The 20,212-nt window shown below is 57.5% G+C and overlaps 1 protein-coding gene across 2 annotated transcripts in view; it reads right to left on the reverse strand.

Annotated features, from left to right (window-relative positions):
* Positions 1–20,212, reverse strand: part of SHANK2 (SH3 and multiple ankyrin repeat domains 2) — a 456,320-nt gene that overhangs the window by 253,029 nt on the left and 183,079 nt on the right. For both annotated transcript variants that reach the window (XM_065881611.1, XM_065881612.1), the window contains 2 exons: positions 9,565–9,734; positions 4,677–4,790 (listed from right to left, as the gene is read on the reverse strand). In XM_065881611.1, coding sequence (XP_065737683.1) covers positions 4,677–4,790; positions 9,565–9,734 — 284 coding nt within the window. The remainder of the gene's footprint in view (positions 1–4,676; positions 4,791–9,564; positions 9,735–20,212) is intronic.

Below are 20,212 nucleotides of genomic sequence, written 5' to 3' on the forward strand. Positions count from 1 at the left end.
GGAAACAAACGCTCAAACAGCCGTCTGAGCTTCAGGGACCGTTTGGATTCTGGGTGGGGCTCAAAGAGCAGGGATCCCGCTATCAGCAGAGGGGCCCCCGATGGGCTGGGCATCCCACCGTGCTGTGGAGAAGGACCTGAACCCCCAGCTCCCTCCTAAGGGTGAGCGAGACTGTGCAGGTGTTTGCAGTAGTGGGGCAGACGGGCGGGCCAGGACAACTTTCATGTAGACACAGAACTGGTATGAAGACCTGAGCACCTCACCAATGCCAAGGGCGACTAGATGGAATTGCTATTTCCTATCAGCTTTTCGCTCCTCCCCGCAGTTCTGGTGGAGGAGGGTGGCCTCATGGAACTCAAGAGCCGGCCAGTCCTCTCTGTGGTCACCTTGGTGGTGGTCACCTATGGAATGCAGGGGGGAGGGGCTGTTAGACCAAGACCCACAGGGTTGGGTGGAGGTGGGACAAGTGAGCATGATAAGGACCCACTCCTGCTGTCCAGGTTACCACATGCCCTCAGAGAGCATCGAGGCGGCTGGTACTGCACCACTCTTATCGGGGCACCAACTCTGTAGATACGCATGATAAATGTGCGATGGGTGTGCGGGGAGGGGCGTGTACATAATTAACTTCCATTTCCTCCAAATTTCCACCCTCCACGCACACACAGTAACATCGTCACCCGTGGCACCTTGCTGTCAGTTCTCTGGGCTGATGCATGCAAAGAGGTGAGTTTTTATAAATCGGGACTCACCTCCGTCTCTCCTGCCCAGAAACAGAAAATCCTACAACTACGCTCCTTCCCCCTGACCCTGTGCACACATCACCTTCACGTCCTTCCCAGGTGAAGAAACCTATGCAGAGCCGTTGAGTCACCCGTGCCAGCTGGGAGGCAGCGGAACTGAGAAGGAGCCTGGGCCGGCCCTGAGTCCCCATCACTCCGGGAGGACGCGCGCCAGGAGTAATCGGTGGTGGTGGGACTCCAGGAACCCACGCCGGGCACTCCGTAGGGAGGCCGCCCGGATGTGGGGCCAGGACAGAGCACAGAGCGTTAGAAGTTCTCAGCACCCGGCCTGGTGCCGAGATGTGGGTGCTTGTGTGTAACTCACGGGCTGACTTCCTGCCCTGCTTATTCCACGAGCCGGATGAGGCTTTCCACGGAGGAATGCCTGTTGGAAACACACATGGTCCTAAGAAATCAGAAGCAAGGTTAAATGAGCAAGTGCGTCACTTGCTAAATAAATAACCACCACGCTCTTCATGGAACCGAGTGGAGCTTATTATCAACGAATCAGCCAACGATCAGGCGCCACCGTTTCCGTCTGCTCTTGGCTACCCTTGGCCTCTGATCTCTGTCATCAGAGAGGCGGCGAGAGATCAGGTGGTCCCACTCACAGGCGTAAAGTGCCCCGAGCAGGTTTCTCCATCCTGCTGGTCCTTCCTGGAATCATTCCCCTGTCACGCAGTGCACGTGAGTGAGATCTGTCAGCTAAATGTTCACTTTACAGTCTGTCAAAGTGGTCCTCCACGAAAGACAAAGCGTCTCAGGGCTCAAACCAGCCAACTCTGTACGGAAGGAGCTCGCTGCACGGAAACATTTAAAAAATATTTTCTGCCATCTTCTGGATTCTATGTATATTCAACACAGTTTTCAACATTAAAAAAACAGGCGCTATAAAAAGTGCTAATTGCGAAAGCAAAGAATGGAGAAATTGGACTTCATTTAAAAAATTTAAAAACCTTGTTAAAAGACGCAGCAATGCAAAGGCTAAGTCACAGGCTGGGAGAAGTGCGTGCAACATATATCTAACCAAGTACCGATAAGTAGACTCTGTAAAGGACTCCTGCAAGCCAATGATGGAAAGATAAACAGCCCAATTAAAAATGGACAAAAGATTTGAACCGATACTTCTCAAGGGAAGCTATACATGAGGTAAGAAAGCACACGGAAAGGTGTTTAATAGCAGTAGTCATCAGAAAAGTGCAAATTATACCCGCAGTAAGAGATTCTCCACCCCCATTAAGAATGGCTGAAATTAAACAGACCGGCGTTACCAAATGTCACTGAGAAGCGGAGCCACCGGAAGGCGCACGCACTGGGGGTGGGAGTACCCAAGAAGGCACGGCGGTTTGGACAACTGTTTGGTAGTTCCTTATAAAATTAAACACACTCCTACCTTGTGACCCGGTAGTTCCGCACCTCGGTGTTTCTCCAAGAGAAAGGAAAACACGTCTGGAGAAAGACTCGCACGAAAATGTTCATAGCAGCTTAAGTGACGAGCCCAGACTGAGAAGCAACCGAAACATCTATCCCCAGGAGCATGAATAAACATACTGGGGTATAAATATACAGCCGAACACTCTCCTTCGGCAGCAAAAATTTACAGCCCGGCAGCAGCGTTCGGCTGCGTGGAAGACGCCGGGCTCAGGAGCACGTGCCGTAGGTTCCAGCTCTGAAATTCAACAGCACAGGCTAAACCGATCTCTGCTGACAAACTGAAACCGAGCAGACCCTGTGGGGACTTCCTGGAGACAGAACCCGCCCCCCCCCCACCACCCCTCGTGTAGCTTTGCCTCTTGTTTGTAGAAAAGCTTCAGCTTCCCAGGCCCTCCCTGAGTTCCCAAGAGCAAATGTCATCAGAGAAATGCAACACCAAAGGGAAACAGTCGAGCAAGACAAAATAATAATAGTTTAGCCGTAAAACAGTCAAAGACCTTTAGTTCCTCCTCAGGGGCTATAGATGATATCCTGAGTCATGTCCCTGAGTCGTTTTGCAGATACTAAAGTGCCCACCAGGTGGAGGAAGTTAATTGCAAGCTGACCACCAGCACGTAGACCCCAGACTGAACGGAACCAGAAGGTTGATGACTGAGATTCCTGAAACATCACCCTGTTACCTCAGCACCAACCAGTCGGCGAACTGTGCACGAGCCGATCACGTACCCCATGACTCTCTCGCTCAGACTGTCTTTCAAAACCCTTCCCTGAGAGCCTTCAGGGTGTTCGGGGCTTTTGAACATAAGCTGCCCGTTCTCCTTGCCGGCCTCACATCGGCCACGTGCCACGAACACTGGCCTCTTCCTTCACCACCACCTGGTATTAGTAGATTGGCTTGGCTGCATGTCGGGTGAATGAACCCAACTTCGGTTCGGTAACAGAATCAGAACCGTGGTTGCCTCCTGTTGGGAGGTGGGTGACTGGAAAGTGGCCTGAGAGACCTTTCTGGGGTGATGGACAGGTTTCACCTCTTAACAGCAGTTGGAGACACGGGAGGAGACGTTTGTCAAAATGCACTGAACTCTTCTATAACCCGTGCATTTTTTACCGCACGTAAACCATACCTTTATAACGGACGATGTTAAGTCATGATCTCAGAAAGCCCAAGGCAAACGGAACCCAATAGGAACCACCTGGACTCTCCCCCACCCTAAAATCCAGCTCGAATGCCATCTCCTTTGCACTGTTCTCTCCCTCCACCCCACTCCACCCCAGGTCACAGCGGCGCCTCCCTCCTCTGGCCAATAATCCACACCATAAGCAGGGTTACCGTGTTCTTATTTACCACCCTTAGTAGACAGAGGATGGTTCCCCCCCCCCCCCCCGGCTCAGAGATGCCCACGTTCGAATCCCCCGTGCCTGTGAGTACATGACCTTACAAGGCAAGAGGGAATTAAGCTTTCTAATTAGTTTAGCCTGACCTGGGTCCTCCAGGTGGGGCCAATCTGACCACACGAGACCTAAAAACTGGAGGGAGAGGAGGCAAAAGGGAGAGTCAGAGAGACGCGGCCTGAGACCCGGCCCACGACCGCAGGCTTTGAGGACAGAGGAGGGGGCCCCAGCCAAGGGATGCTGCGACCTCCAGAACCTGGAAAAGGCAAAGGAATGAACTGTTCCCCAGAGGTTCCGGAAAGGAACACAGCCCACCTGGCACCATGATGAGACTGCCCAAGGATGCAGCAAAGCCATCGGCCACAAAGCGAACGTGGCCACTTCTGACACATGCACCATGGGTCTAGGATTCTACCAGAAGGCAGCAGGGCACGCGTAGACCAGGCTCTTAGGAGAACCTAGTGCTCTGTGTGTCTCCACCTCTCCTATTTGTTTCTCATACCGTTTTACATAAGTGGTTTCCATCAATCCAATCTTTTGGCAATCGCTTTCAGGGCAAGCATCAGCAGGGGCTGTGTCTGGGAGTTCTGCGAGGGGCTGCAGTGACGCGCCTCAGACCTGCTTTGAGCACAGGCCTGTTTCGAGCAGTTTTCACTGAGACAGCAAACCTCGAGTCCTCAGGGAGGGCCCGGCAGGGGCCGGCGGGGAAACACGAAGCTGCCTGTTGATGATGGCGGCGTGAGAGATTGATAAAGCAGTTTCAAGCATTTACTCTCCCCGCAAAGCCCTTTTCCGACGGCTAGAACGCACGCTCCAAGTTTCCCGGCACATGCATAGACAAGCGTTTTAACGCAAAGCTTCCAGGCTGCCCTGCAACCGATTTCTGGTTTGGACAAAGCCCGGTGGGATGGCGTCCACCGCTCGGAGGATCAGAGAAGCCCTCGGTCCGAAACTCAGCCTTTCTCAGTAACCGCACACCTGCCCGTACCTACCGCGCGCTCTATGTCAGCAGCGACGCTGACCCCAGGCCGGACAGAGGTGGACGGACGAGGGTGGGGTCTGCCTTACCTGCCTGGCTCTCCTTGGGCTTGCACTGGACCTCCTCCACACACTCGGCTGGGAACCATCCGATGTGGCCGCGGGCGCTGCCTTCCCAGAAGCCCCCTTCGCCGATGCTCAGAACTAGAGACAGATGGGGAAAGGGGGAGGGGTTAGTGGGCGGGGCTTGGAGGGCGTGGGGTGTGGATGCAGGGAGGAGGGGCCGGCAGCTCCGGTCTATTTGCTGGCTGACCATGCCTCCCTTGGGCCGTAGACCAGGGGCCTGGCAAAGTGTCCCTCGGAGGGGGCACTGCAGAGCCTCTGAGCCCCCAGGTCCCCTCTGCCCCTTAGGCCTGGGGGAGAGGATGTAAGCGCCGGGCGTCCTGGTGTCCTCGTATCTCACAGCACTCGGCGTGTGGCCACTGTGTCCCCGGCTCTCAGGTCCCAGCTGAGACGGGAGAGTGGGACCTCCGAGACCCCACCATCAGTTATTTCCGGGGTCAAAGTCGGGGGACAGGCCACCCTGATGAAGAGACGCAACCATGAGGTCGTGTCGGCCCCTCTGGAGCTTGGGGAGGAGAGGCCAAGAGTCCAGGCCCACAGGACCTTTGAAATTCGTTTGAGAACAGAGAATTCACAGCAGGAGACAGGGAAGCAGCCTGCTTGGCAGCTACAAGATACTACCTGGACTTGAAGTGCAAGGGCAGCCTGGTCGACGCCCCACGGGCAGGCCAGGGCTTCCGGCTGGCTTATCAATGAAGAACCTGAGGATTATGTTGGCGCCGCAAGCAGCAGGGGGCCACTGCACAGTGAAAATGCAAAGTCAAGGGTCATGGGACAGACACAGCTGCCCTGCCTGCAGGGCTGAGGGCGCTGGGTTTCCCCCTTCCTTGGCTCAGTGCTGGGCGCACAGAGGGCCTCACAGACGCCCACTGGGGGGATGAAGCGTATTCCTTTTTAAACTGGACCGATGCCGAGCGCGGGTGAGCAATGCAAGCCCACAGACACGAGGTCCCACGTGCTGCCCAGGCACTGCTTGGACAAATATTTTGGTTGTAAGGGTCAGGCTGGCAGGGGTGAGGCAGGGGAGGGTCTCTGTCTCTTAGGCCTGTGATGCTGGGCTGGGGGCACACGTCCACCCCAAAGCCCTGGCTCCCTCAGAGTGTATCTGTGCAGTGGGAGGTTAGTATAATCTCTGCACATCTTAACCTTCTGTAAATTACTCAGGACCCCCAGGCACCAGAACTGCGGAGAAGAGATCATGGCCACAGAAATGTCTCCTTCCATCCCTCATCTTAATCTCAAAGGCCAGGTAAGGACACCTGGACCCGTGAGTTTTGAAGGCGAACAGCACAGAGGACCTCAGCTTTAGAAGTCTTTGCCTAATAATTGGAAAAGATGGCCTAAAGGGAACAGACAGGCAACCTCCCCGAGGACCATTTTAGATCATAATCGCTTGAACCATTTTCTCCAAAAATCAGTGCTGGCCCCTTACGCTCAGCGCAGCCCAGCTGACGGGGATGTACACCACGGCAGCCCAAGGGAACCCAGGTGTGAGAGGGTTGTCTCGGAGCGCTGCCCTGGATGGCGAGCGGAGGACAGGGACCTGCCCGGGCGCTGTCCAGCTACTGGAGCGGCCTGGCTGACCGCCACGGGTCCACGTAGAAACTCGTGGTGGGGACCGTGCATCTGCCCCTCGTCTCTCCAGGCAATGTCAAGGCCACACACTTGGGCACAGCCAAGTGACGCTGGCGCCAAGCCGACCGCAGGGGTGAGCGACTCAGAGACAAAGGGGGCTGGGCTTGCAGTCCAGACAAACTAGACCGGAATCCCCGTCCCCAGGTAGGCAGCTGTGGGAGCCTTGCCCCAAGTTACCACTTAGACAGGAGTCTTTTTCGGGCTGGATCCTGTCCCTAATATTCCTCTGTTGGAGTCCTGACCCCCAGCAGCTGAGACTGTGACTGTGCTTGGAGATGGGGTCCTTAAAAGTTACAGTGGAGTCCAGATTCCACCCGGGCGGTGCCCAGTCCTTCAGCAGCCCAGAGACCATGTAAGGACAGGCTGCCCAGTCTCACAGCACAGTCAGGGCACTGAGGCAGCCATGGAGTCCCTCCTCGCCATGACCTGAACTGAGCCCCTGTGTGGGCCGCATGGTGTCCTCTCCAAACCCCTATGTGGCAGTCCTAACCCCCAGAAGCTCAGAATGTGGCTATGTTTGCAGAGGGGTCTTTAAAGAGGTGATTACGGTAAAATGAGGTCACTAGGGTGGGCCCTAATCCCACAGGACTGGGGTCCTTATGAGAAGAGGAGAAAAGCACACAGACACACACAGAGGGACGACCCCGTGAGGACACAGGGAGGAGACGGCCGTCTACACGCCAGGGAGAGAGGCCTCGGGAGGACCCAGCTCTGCCCACACCTGGGTCTCGGATTCCAGCCTCCAGGACTGGAGACAGTGAATCCTGAGGTTTATCCTGCCCAGTCTGGGGGGCCTTGTTACAGCGGCCCGTGCTGACACACACAATGGGATCCGACACCTTCGGCCCACAGTCGCTATGAGGTTTACAAGGAAAAACTTGTGACGTCCCCAAGCAGGGTGCCTGGTAAACAGCAGGTGCTAGCAAGTCTCCACCTGTATCTCCTCTGTTATCACCTCTGATGTGTGGACAAGGACACGCGGCCCCCAGATATGAAGTGACCGGTAACTGGGTCACCGGGAAGGCTCCCCAGGCCCTTCCCAGCCCAGCCTGAAGCCTGCCACGGGCCTGGGGGCGACAGCAAGGTGGATGGATGGACACATGGGGGACGAAAGCCCGGGGGTGTGGGCTCAGCAGATTTCGGAGCTGGGCTGGGCAGCGAGACCCGGTGCTCTTTGGTATTTGGTATTAAAATTCCAAATTGCAGGTCACGTGAGTGCTTATATTTATAATTTGAATGTTTGTAATTTAAAAGTTAACAAAAATACTGTGTTAAACTACATAGGGACAATCAGGGACTTATGGGTATGATGTTCAAAGACCCCACTGGACCGCACCCCAGGAGGCAGCTATAAACCCTGAATATGATGCAAAAAGGTACAGGACGCAGACAGAAGTAGACGGGCCTGGTGGGACGCGTGCTTGCCCGGGGGGAGAGAGGAGCAGAGCTGGATAGGGAAGCCCCTTCTCCACGGCTTGTAGCCTGGACTAAGTATGGTCCCCACGGCAGGGCTGGCAGAGGAGGGGCACGTGAGGAAAAACCTGCGTCCTGAGTGGCCTAAAGAACCAGAAGGATGGAGCCAGGAAACCAGGCACCCTGAAGAGAGTCGGGGTGTCCTCACAAGGGAAACAGCCAGGGAGGGGTGGCCAACTCAGGGCACCCACCTCTCTGAAAAGATGCAGAGCAGCTCCGCTCAAGTCGGGGCCTGAGCTGTCACCCAGGCGACCCTCCAAAAAGAAAGAAAGAATGAACTGAAGCCATAATCTCCACAACTTAACACCCTGATGTCCAAAACGCAACAGAAGATTACCGGACACGCAAAGACCCAAGAGGATGGCGCCCGTCCTCCAGAGGAGAGAAAACCACGTGAGCCTGACCCCAAAATGACCCTCATGGTGGGACTACAGATGGGGATTTTAGAGGGACGATGACACCTGTCTACGATGTTGTAAAACAGCAATGCACATCCAAAGAGTGAAAATGTCAACAGAGCAATAGGAAGTCTTGGCAAATAGAGAGAAACTATAAGAAAATACACGTGGAAACGCCTAGAATTTAAACGTGTCATTTCTGAAATTAAAAAATTCACAAGACGGACTTAGCAGTGAAGGGGGCATTTCAAAGGAAAGAGCAAGTGAACCTGAAAAGAGACCAAAAGAAACGACCTAAGGTTAAAAAAAAAATGATGGGAATAAAACAAACAGAGCCCCTGGGACATGCTGGTGCCACCAGATGGTCAAGTTTCCATGCAGCTGGACTACTAAGAAGGAGTTGCAAGAGAGAACGGGTCTCCAGCTGTCCTCGGAAACTTGTAAAACCCAGGGGGTGTTGGCTAGATTACTGCATGGTACGGAGGAAGGAGCAGGTCATCACCAGCTCAGGGCCAGATGGATTTGAACCTGACCGGCTGACCCCTAAGGGGCATACTTTGTTGCCCCTGCCATGCATCTTCCGAAAGCTGCCCTGCAGCGACAGGGCCAGGCATGGTGTGCCCTTTCCTGCTCCACCTGGTGAGCTCAGCTGCCCCCATGTGGCCTGCAGCCCACACCTGTCACTTCTCTACGCTCCTGGTGTGGCCTCCAGTGCCACAGGGCTCCTCCACAGCCACTGCCAACCTCCTGAACGTGCCTCCACTAAACCCATCTTCCCTAAGGGCCTCATACACCTCATCTTCCTGCTCAGAAACTGTCGCTGGCTCCCATCGCTGGTACTGCCCCTGGTCTAACTCCTGGCATGCATGGCGGCCCTCAAGGCTTTTCACCCACATTTCCCAGGATTCTGCTTTGGGCATCCTTCCCTATAACCCGGCGGATCTCCTTCCTTGGAATGTCACAGGCCCCCAGGCTGAACCATCCACCTGGATGCCCCTCCCTGAGCCCCGAGACGCGTCTGAGTCCGACCTGTGCTTGGCCGCATCCCAGCACCACCTCCTACCTCCTCCTGAGGCCCTGGGAGGTTTTCCAGATGCAAAAGAGCTGCCCGTCGCCGCCCTCGCCTGCCCCTCCCCTGCTTTTCTCTGCAGTGGACTCCCGTCCCAGACAGTCACGTGCTACCCTTCCCAATGGACATTAGAGTTACCCCGTTCTGCCCTCCCAGGGCTCCGTATTCTCCACGGGGGCCCCGCAGAAGCAATGCCCTGGACACCGACACCCCAACGGGGATAAACTGAAGCTGAGGGGCCCCAGCCTGACCCCGCCCTGGAAGCAGAGTGGACACTGACCTTTGACCCTGTCGCCACGGTGAAGGGGGATCTCACCATCGACCTGGGGCTGGTATGGCTTGACGACAACGAAGAGCCTCCCGGGCACCGCGCTGTACAGCTTCCGCTTGGGCCCCGGGTACTCGAAGGCCGAAAGCGCATCCTTGCTGACGCCTGGCAGGAAAGCCGGACTGCAGGTGAGAGGGGGGCAGAGACAGAGAGGGAGGGTCACGGCCTGAGAGACAGAGCAGAGTACACTCCAGACCCTCGGCCCATCTGTTCATAACAAACGCTGAGCCCCGAGCAGTCACATCGGAGCTCCTGATTCCAGACGTGCCCGGAGATGTGAAAAGGCCCCGGGGGGCAGCATTAGTGCTTAAAAGACTCAGATAACTCTGGCAGTTCCACTTCTGGGCAGGTACCCCAAGAAGTGAAAGCATGGCCTCAAACAGATATTTGCACACCCACGTGCATAGCAGCATTATTCTCAAAAGATGGAAACAACCCAAGTCTCCACTGATGGATGAACGGATAGCCCACATGTGGTCCATCCACACAATGGTATGTTATTCAGCAGCCTTAAAGAGGGAGGAAATTCTGGCACAGGTGACAACATGAATGAAATCTGAGGACGTTATGCTAAATAAAGGAAGACAGTCACAGAAGGACAGATAATGAGTGATTCCACTTAGGGCAGGTACCTGGTGTACTGAAATTCATAAGCAGGATGCTGGGGGCCAGGGGCTGGCGGAGGGGGAGGGGGAGTTTGCCTTTAATGGGGACAGAGCGTCAGTTTAGGAAGACGGGGAAGATGGAGATGGATGGCGGGGACGGTCGCGTGACAACACGAATGTACTTAATGCCACTGAACTGCCCTCGTAGAAATGGGTAAGATGGTAAATTTTATGTGCGTGTTTCAATTTAAGAAAAACTCCAGTGGAGGCAGCAATGAAGGGAGGCCCTGGGTCTCTGCCACGTTATCAGAGTCTCGCTGTGAGCGCCAGCCACACCATGTGAGGAAACACCCAGAACCTACTGGCGAAAGCCTTCATTATCGCGGTGCAGGCAGCCCACGCCCAGCTGCCCTGGTGACATTTCACAAGTGGGACTTTAATTCTTTCCTGTTTTATGTGACTATATCACAAAGAGCGTGCGTTTCTAGGCCAACTTCCCTGCCTGACAGTGAGCGTGGACATCTAACTTAACGGGGCCCAACGGTGGGATATGAGAGAGACAGAGAGACACAGAGAGAGACAGAGAGAGACAGAGAAGCACATGTTCCCAGAGAAACGTGCAAAGTGGTTTTCCATGACGACATCCCCATGTCATTGTGACAGTTGATGGGTGACCCGGGTGACTCCTTCTGGAGAGAAGAGAGCACGTTCTTTTTTTTTTTTTTTTTTCTTTTTTTTTTTGCGGTACGCGGGCCTCTCACTGTTGTGGCCTCTCCCGTTGCGGAGCACAGGCTCCGGACGCGCAGGCTTAGCGGCCATGGCTCACGGGCCCAGCCGCTCAGGGGCATGTGGGACCTTCCTGGACCGGAGCATGAACCCGTGTACCCCGCATCGGCAGGCGGACTGTCAACCACTGCGCCACCAGGGAAGCCTGAGAGCATGTTCTTATCACTCATAATCTGGAGGAGTCATACTGAGCTCTCCTCCCATGGTGGGGTCTTTAGAAAAAACCCAGGCACGTGGATGAACCTGGGCAGGGATTCAGGGGTGACGCTCCAGAGCCTCCTGGTCAGAAAGACAAGAAAAGCATTCACGGCCGGCGGGTGTCTCCCAAGAGGACAACCCGCCACGGGGAAGAGGAATATTAATAATACTCGGGGAAGGTTCCCGAGTCAGGGAGCCACATCTGAGTCTCGGGAGGGGGGCCACTCATGTCACAAATTCATGGCCGTGAAGGGTGGGGTCCCCAACTATGGTTCTCCTTTCAAACTACAGATGCCGTGGCCTGGGAGCCCACACAGGGAGCTTGAGATTCCTGCAAGGAAGAAGTTCTCACCTTTAGGTGTGAAACAGGCTTGCAGGGAATATTCTAAAATATGCTGTGACCGTTCACTTTCGGGATTTAACGCGAACCCCCCATGTTCCTTTTGTGTCGTGCTTTACCCACGTCGGCACCCCTGATAGATACGTATGGTCTGCTTTACGCTTGTAAGAATCCACGGAAGCGTGACTGTGCTGTATTTTGCCATGCTTTTTACTTTTTCACTCATGGTGATGAGCTGGCCACAGGAACCCATGTCTACACACGGGGGATGCTCAGTTTACACCCTAATTTATGCTAGTCAGGTGAGAAGGATCGACCGTCAGAGCTGCCTGCCCGACCCCAAAGCCCAGAGCTCTCCCTAAACCACACGGAGCAGAGGGCGGGCATGTGACCTTTCCCAGGTGCTCGCCTGGGCTCAGAGACACAGAGAGTGGACAAGCTCTCCTGTCCCCAGGGATGCCCCCTCTCTGGCCTCCTCGACCCCAGCCTTCCCTGACCAAGTTGAAGCCACAGACGGAGGTCAGAGCATCCTGGGAAACAGGTGCCCCTGTCAACTCTGGTACCACCAGGCAGCCCCGCCCGGCGGCCTTCCTGCCCCTCCCCACTTCCTTCTCCCCACCCAGCCGGCTACAGATCGGCGTGCACAGATGGGAAAATCCACCCTGAGCGCCAGAAGCTCCCTCTGGATGGATATCCCTGATCCCCAAACACCCCGGGAGCCCAGAACTGCGACGCCTGCACGAGCCAGGTTGTGTGACCGCCTCTGGTCCAGAGGTGACAGCTGGCAAGGCAGCTGACGCACAGAGAGGAAGGACTATCTGGGCCACCTGCCTGTGGTGGAAAAGACCTGGGAAAAGTAGAGCAGCCCCCAGAGCTCCCACCTGCAAGGACGTCCCGCCCGCCTTCTGCATCAGGAAGAAGATCCAACCATTCAATGTGCGTCAACTCAGCCTCACTCGGAGCTCGGGGGGGTGCGGGGGGAGACAGCGCCTTTGCCACAAGGGGCTGGACATCATCAGGGGTCTCCTCTCCGGCTCCCAGGCCAGGGGACAGTGAGCCCTGGTAACCAAGGGCACTCGGTCCCTCGGCAATAGGGAAGCGTCCCTCGGGGCCACTCCACCTGGACTCAAGGGTTCAGAAGAGGCTTAGGGTCAGCAGAGGGCAGGCGCTCCAGGGGGGCACCCCACACCGGGCTCAGAAGGCCTCCTCTCCCCAGACCTCCACAAACAGTGCTTGGATCTCCCCCGATGCACCTGCCATACCTGCACTGAGCGATGGCCGGGTGGGGCCCCCCACACGGGGCTGCTGGGAGGATCAGCGAGGGAGAACAGACGAAGCTCCCCCTCTCTGCCCCCCGCCGGCTCTGTCACTGAAGCTTTGATGGCAGCTATCACCTCTGTCTGACCATCACCCAGGCTGGCCTGGGAGCCATGCAACACAGGGCTATATCTACACCATCTCCATGCCCCCATCCCCGGTCGGGGGTGCGGTAGTGGGTGCTTGGAAGTGCCTGATGCGTCAAACCCCACTAAGAGACTGCAGGTTGTCCTACCAAGGAGGTCACAAATGGGCCACACGGACACTCCTGGACAGGAGGTGTGGCTGCAGCAGACATCAGGGGCGATGAGCGGAAGGGCAGGTGGGCCCGTGAGTTGGTCCCCAAGCACCAGAAGGTGAGATGACTCTGAGGGCAGCAGGGTTAAGGCAGGTGGGCTTCTCCCCCAGGGGAGGGTGCGGGTCAAAGTCCAGAGAAAAGATAAAGATGGACCATGCTGATGATGGCTGGGGCAGGGCAGAGGGTAAGCAGCTCATCTGGGCTGCCAGAGCCTGGGAACCGCATGAGGAGCCCAAGGAACCCCACTGTGTGTAATCAACGACAATCAGCAAGGAGACTGCGTCCAACCCGAAAACTCGATCCTCAGGAGAAATCCATCCAGCTGCCCATCTCTCCACCTACCCACCCACCCAGCCATCCATCGACTCACCTATCCATCCATACACCCATCCATCCATCCTCCATCCATCCATCATCCATCCATCATCCATCCATCATCCATCCATCATCCACCCACCCACCCATCCATCCAATCATCCATCGACTCACCTATCCATCCATACACCCATCCATCCATCCTCCATCCATCCATCATCCATCCATCATCCATCCATCATCCACCCACCCACCCATCCATCCAATCATCCATCGACTCACCTATCCATCCATACACCCATCCATCCATCCTCCATCCATCCATCATCCATCCATCATCCATCCATCATCCACCCACCCACCCATCCATCCAATCATCCATCAACTCACCTGTCCATCCATACACCCATCCATCCATCCTCCATCCATCCATCATGCATCCATCATCCATCCATCATCCACCCACCCACCCATCCATCCAATCATCCATCAACTCACCTGTCCATCCATACACCCATCCATCCATCCTCCATCCATCCATCATGCATCCATCATCCATCCATCATCCACCCACCCACCCATCCATCCAATCATCCATCAACTCACCTGTCCATCCATACACCCATCCATCCATCCTCCATCCATCCATCATCCATCCATCATCCACCCACCCACCCATCCATCCAATCATCCATCAACTCACCTGTCCATCCATACACCCATCCATCCATCATGCATCCAACCATCCATCCATCCATCCATCTTACCACTTATACAAACATTATGTATTCACTCATTCATCCAAATTTCAAAAGAACCCTGCCGGAAGCCCAGCTGATCAATTACCGCCAGATGCTGGATAAGTCAGTTAACCACTGGAAGCCTCAGTGTCCCCGTGTGATAAGAGGGGATGATCTGGAGAGACCTGAGGGTGAGCCAGCAGGAGCCACTCTGCACAGGTGTGTGAACACTCAACACGTCTGCTTCACTCTCCACTTAAACTGGAAAGTGGGTGACAAGATGCGCGTGTCAGCCAGCTGGTTTCAGCCGGTGCCAGAGTGTGTCACGGGGCAGAGAAGTCAAAGCGAACACAGCTCCAGTCTGGGAGTTCTGTTCCTTGAGCCACTCTGCAGACAGTCAGCTCCCGAGCTCATCTGTCCAAGCCCGGAAAGGCTTTGTCTAAGAACGGGAAGAAATTGGTCCTTGAAGACCAGAGTGCATCTACGGTCCTAGGTACCAGCAGTGATGTGTGGTCCACACAAACGCTGAAGCATCTTCTCAATCCAGGTTAATTTGAGCCTTGCAAAGTGCCATTTCACGAGTGGAAAAATGGAGGCTCCGTAAATAGTGACCTAGGCGCAGAGATACAGAGCTGACCTCACATCCTGGCTCCCCGATCCCAGCTCAGGGTTCCCTGCAGGCTCCCTGCTCTGTGCGGTGACGAACCAGGTGACCATGACCTCCCTTTGCCCCGTTTTATGAAATGCACCCTCTGCTGGGCCCTGCTCGCCAGTGGCAGCCCTGGACAGCAGCAAGGGCCACAGCCCCCCAGTGGCTCCAGGTTGGCAGTGCCGTCCCCTCTTGGAGGCCAGGCTGGGCCCGTCCTGCCTGCACAGTGAGGATGGGTCTGAAGTTTCCCCCACCCCAAACGGTCCACACTCTCCTTGTGTTCCGTCCAAGAACAGCCAGGAGCAATTCCAGCGGCGTTGTTTTGGTATGAGGGCTACATCACTGACTTGTCAATATCAGAAAACTGGTCGGCCGTGGGGTGACCTGGAGATTTCCCAGCTCTCCTGGATGAACAGGTACCTGCCTGCACATGGAACTTTCTCCGTTCGTTCCTTCGTCAGCCACTTACACATCCATCCACTCCTTCACCGGGCAAGTACTTAGTGGATCTGCAGACACCCATGGACTTGAGACAGACTTGAGCCTCATGGGGGAGAAGTACAAGTTGACAAGATGCGTCTCTGTGTGTCTGATGGGTCAGCACGGAGGCTGGGGTGACGGGGAGAGGGCGTGGGCTGCGCGAAAGGCTCTGCTGGGACGTTTGGGGAAACGGGATGCCACAGAGACCAGGGGCATGATTGGAGGGGCACTGGGTCACCCTAGCTGCGCTGGAGACGGGGAGCCCTGTGTGCAGAGTGGTGGCAGAATCACAGATACGAAGACGCAGAATCTCCCGGAGCTGGGGACCTGCTAGAAATCGGGGTGTCATCCAGGTTCCAGACTCACGTGGGTGGAAGGAGGCTGCTGGAGGGTTACCTGCCGGCGGCTCTGGGAGGGGGTGGCGTTTCCAACACAGAGATCCCAAGCCCTGACCCCGCTGACAGCTGTGTCTTAAGCACGGAAGCTCAGACTCCACGTCAGCCCCTGTACCATCAGCGTTGTTTCCTCCTCTGCCTTCGGGCCGGGAAGAAATGCCAGAGCTCTCAGCCCGCACACCTCCCCGAGCACCGTGGGCCCCTCCCGGGCTTCTGGGTTGCGTTTCCGGCTTTTGTGGCTCCGGTGCCAGCACCCCACACGCCCCACAGCCTCCCCGCAAGGCCCTGAGGAGGTGCTTCGGGGATGGGCAATCATTAGACGTCCCGTCCTGCTGGGGTGGCCAGTGTGCAGTGGGGGCTTTTGTGGACTCCAGAGAAGTGGGACCCCCCGTGATCTCAGAAGTGTGCCCGCCTCGGAGCACCCACACTGTCCAGCTGCCCCGACACACTCCAGGACGGCCCCAGGCCACCGGCGTTGGGATTCTGCCTGTTTGCAAACACAAGGCTCCAGGCGGCAGGGCGTGGGCACCTAGAGCCCCCGAGGGATGGGGAAGAGTCTGGAAGGTGCGTCCTTCCCTGTACCTTCCCACGCTCTGCTCCGGTCACACAGGACCCCTTGCCTCTCCCCGATGCCTGGCTGGCCCGCTTCTCCACTTCCGGAGCCCCCCCTCCTCTGTGGAGGCCCCTCGTCTCCCCCAGGGAGGTCTGAGCCCTGACTTGTGTGAGCTCTGCCTCTGGGGGAGTCAGCCTGTTAGGGGCTCCCTGTCATCGACTACATCAACCCCGGGGCTGACACGCTTCCCGCCCTCATTTCTCGGGTGTTCGCCTCTGCACGGTGAGCGCCCATCACAGGCCGGTTGTTCACAGGTTTATGCCACCAGCTGAGATAGCAAACACTGAATGTCCCCGGCGCGGAAGGACAGAAAGTTACAGGCAAACGCAGCCCGTGTGGTGCCCGGACCCGATTCCTCAGCAGGCCGGGTGCACCTGCTGCCCCGGGGCGCCCCCTTCACCTGGCCCCGTCTACCCGCCAGGTGGCCAGCTCCTCACGGACCCCCTACTCCTGACGTCTGGGTGACATGCCGTTAGCACCCGGGCTCGGGTAGCGGGCAGGGTGACGGGGGACAGCCCGACTCCACCCCTGCCCTGTCTGCTGACGCCCTCCCGCCTCCCGGGCACGTTGTGGGGAGCAGCACAGCAGCTCTCACCGAGGAAACCAGGTCCCTGTGCCGCTGGGGAGCACAGCTCTGGCATCCTGGTCCCAGTGTCCCCAAGAGGCGAGACGAGCGTGCGCGGAGGTGGACAGGCGCGAGCCAGGGGGGCCCCACAGCGCCCGAGTCTGCCCAGATGGGGGCATATCCCCCGGAAGGGATGTGCAGGGCGGGGTGGATTCCCACTGACCCAGACCCTTCGGGGACCCCCGCTCCGCCCATAGAGCCGAGTTCAGGGAAACGAAAGCAACGTGGTTGAGAGACAGACTTTGGGAGCCCTTCCCGCTCAGCCCCTGCCCATGGGGGAGGTGGGCGCGCAGGACACAGCCAGCCAGCCTCCCTGCCTGAACGCAGCAGGCTTTTCTCTCTGCCGAGCCCAACGCACCCTGGAACCGCTCCTTTGATGGGAGGGTGGCCGGCACGGCCCCTGGTGCCGGTGAGGCCAGGGCAGCCGTCAGGACTAGCTGGCGAGCTTTGCGGGAATACGTCAAGAGCTGTTCCCAACCTGGTGAGAACAGGGCAGCTGGGAGGGATCCTAGGAGGACCCGCACTCCTCTCCACACTCCGGTGGTGGGTGATGGGGCCACCCAGCGAAACCCCTTCTCAGGCCGGTTCTTAGCAACGTGGACCAGCCATGCCAGTGGGCGCCACTAGAGGGCGACGCAGGCAGGCGCATGCAGAGCCTCCAGGTGAAGCAGGGCACCTGGACGGGCGGCAGGCAGACGGTTTTTTGTCCATTCTGAACCCTCTTCCTTCTTCTAATTTGCACTCAGGTTGGCTGGCTATCGAGGGCTGGCTCCACGTGGGAAGCTGCCCTGGCCCACAGCGCAGAGCCCAGGCCCGGGAGGAAGCCGCTCGGCCAGGGCTGGCAGAAGCCCAGGGGTGGGTGTGTGGGGCTTGGGCAGCTGGGGGGCCCTCGGCCCCATCTCGTCAAGCCTACACCTGAGGGTTTGGCCCGAGGCCGGTTCTGGCCACGTGGAGGTGCCCATCACACTCCCGGTTGAGGCTTCTGGGGCCTCAGGTGGGCGTTTACGGGCTCTGCCCGAGGGAGGGGCGCTGAGTGGTCAGAATTCCCCGTGGGCAGTGAGAGAGGAAGGAGGGGGTGAGGTGGGGTGGGCAGCCAGAGGGAACCCCTGCCAGACGCTCGGGATGCTGGGACTCCCTCAGGCTGGCCTGACGCCCTCCACTTCCCCTGCCCCTTATTTTGCCCAAGCCGCAGCCCTCACCAGGATGACCTCCTCTGCAGTGGTCAGAGGGTCGGTCAAAACGCCTTTTACAATGAGGAAACCAAGGCAGCCAACATGTCTGCGGAACTCACACGTGTCTCAGCACGTGGCGGGTGCTCCCTTCAGCAGCATCCTCGGCCCAAACCCAGTAGGTCCCCTTTTACATATGAGAAAACGGAGGCACAGAATGGTTGAGTGACTTGCCCCAAGTCACACAGCAGGTAGGAGGCAGAGCTGGATGCAACTGGCGGGTTGGCAGCTACCCACTGAGACAGGATCCGCAGACAGAGGGGTCCGCATGGGGCTGGGGCTCTCCCCTCCATGACTGGGGAGTATCCCAACCCACCTCTGGGTTCTGTGATAACCAGAAAGCGCTCTGGGGGCACCTGGGCAACCCCGAGGCTGGGAGCCGTGGCCTCCCTGCAAGGGTCCCCGTCTGTCCCAGGCAAGGGCTGGGCTCTGAGCTGTGAAGACAGAGATGGGATGGAGGGTTCAGCTGCCTCCTTGGGCCCCCATAAGGCCCAGGGGCTGTGCTGTGGTACCCTGAGCGCAGGTACCCCATCACTGGGGCTGCGTGTACGGCCGTGCCCACACCTGAGCACAGGTGTGAAAGCAGAGAGCCTGCATGTGGCTCAAATGCCATTATCCTGGCGACCGCGGGGAACCAGGGTGCCTGGCAGGTCCCTTTTATGACACGGGAGTCTCGGGGGCAGGACCCCAGCAATTCAAGGGGCTCCTGTCAGCGCGTAGCTGCTGAGTGAGCAGATCCTGAGCACACAGGCGCACACACACACATGCATGGACACACGTGCACACATGGACACACAAGTGCACACAGGCACACAAGTCTACGCGCACACACACACACACAACGCACACATGGACACAAAGACACATGGACACACACACACACACCCCCCACAGGACATCAGGGACGATCAGATGGGGTCCCTGCAACACGCCAGCTGCCGTCCTCTCTGCACAGCAATATTGCGCTTGCAGCTTTTGCAAGTCCCTGGCCACCCTGCCTTTGGCATCTTATTAGATTTTGTGCTGGAGGAGGGGGCACACTCTCTTCAAAATTATAGTCATAATTCCAGCTAACGGTGTGAAGTGGAATTTGAGGCCTCGGGGGAACCCTTTAATTTAGCTCTATGGCGCTCGGCAGCACCTGGGACTTCTCCCTTGGGGTGACTCAGAGCGAGAATCTAGACCAGAGAAAGGACGGGCTCTCGGGTGTGAGAATGAGACTCCAGGGGGGCAGCGCGGATGGGCTCCAGCGCCGACGTGGGCCTCCGGGCGCTGGCACCGAGAAGGGGCCAGGAGACCAGGGTTGCCACGGGCCCGCTCTCCCCACGCCCTCACGGCTGCAGCCCGGACGCCTGGCCTGCTGCCCCCCGCCACAGCAATCGGCCCTCTCCCAGGACCACGTGAACCACTGAGCCCTCCATCCGGGCTGAGCCCGGCCGCCTCCTTGACATCCCCGACCGGAGCTGGGGGGCGTGGCGTCAGGAGTGACTACGGCTGGACAGACTCACCGCAGGCAGGTGTGGTGAGCCCAGGTGAACGGGGCACGGTGGGATGGGGAACCGGGTCACGAGGCAGAAGGCCGGACCAAAGGGGGCATTCAACCCTCACCAGAAACACCACGCCGGGCAGGACACACCAGTGTGCCGGCTCTCCCTGGGCCACCGTGGGTGAGGACAGAGTTCAAGGAGGACAACTCTCATGGCCTGCCCCAGCTACATGACCTGGCCTCAGTGCTCTCATCTGGGAAATGGGAGGCTGCAGGGTCCTCTGTGGGGAACGAGCCAGGTGGGCTGAGGCGTACGGAGCAGTTCGTGGGTCCACATGAGATTGCAGAGGTGGTGACGGGGTCAGAAAAGTCACTGCTTCGGGTGCTTCAACCAGCACTGAGGCCCCAGTGACGAGCCCATCCCCAGGGAGTCTCATCCTGGCCTGACAAACTCTGAAGGCCACGTGAGGAGGTGGGCAGTGTGCCCGGGAGCTGGAGCTCTGGGTGGGAATGCAGCCCCCCTG

This window comes from Phocoena phocoena, chromosome 8, assembly GCF_963924675.1.
Source record: "Phocoena phocoena chromosome 8, mPhoPho1.1, whole genome shotgun sequence".
NCBI classification, from domain to species: Eukaryota; Metazoa; Chordata; class Mammalia; order Artiodactyla; family Phocoenidae; genus Phocoena; species Phocoena phocoena.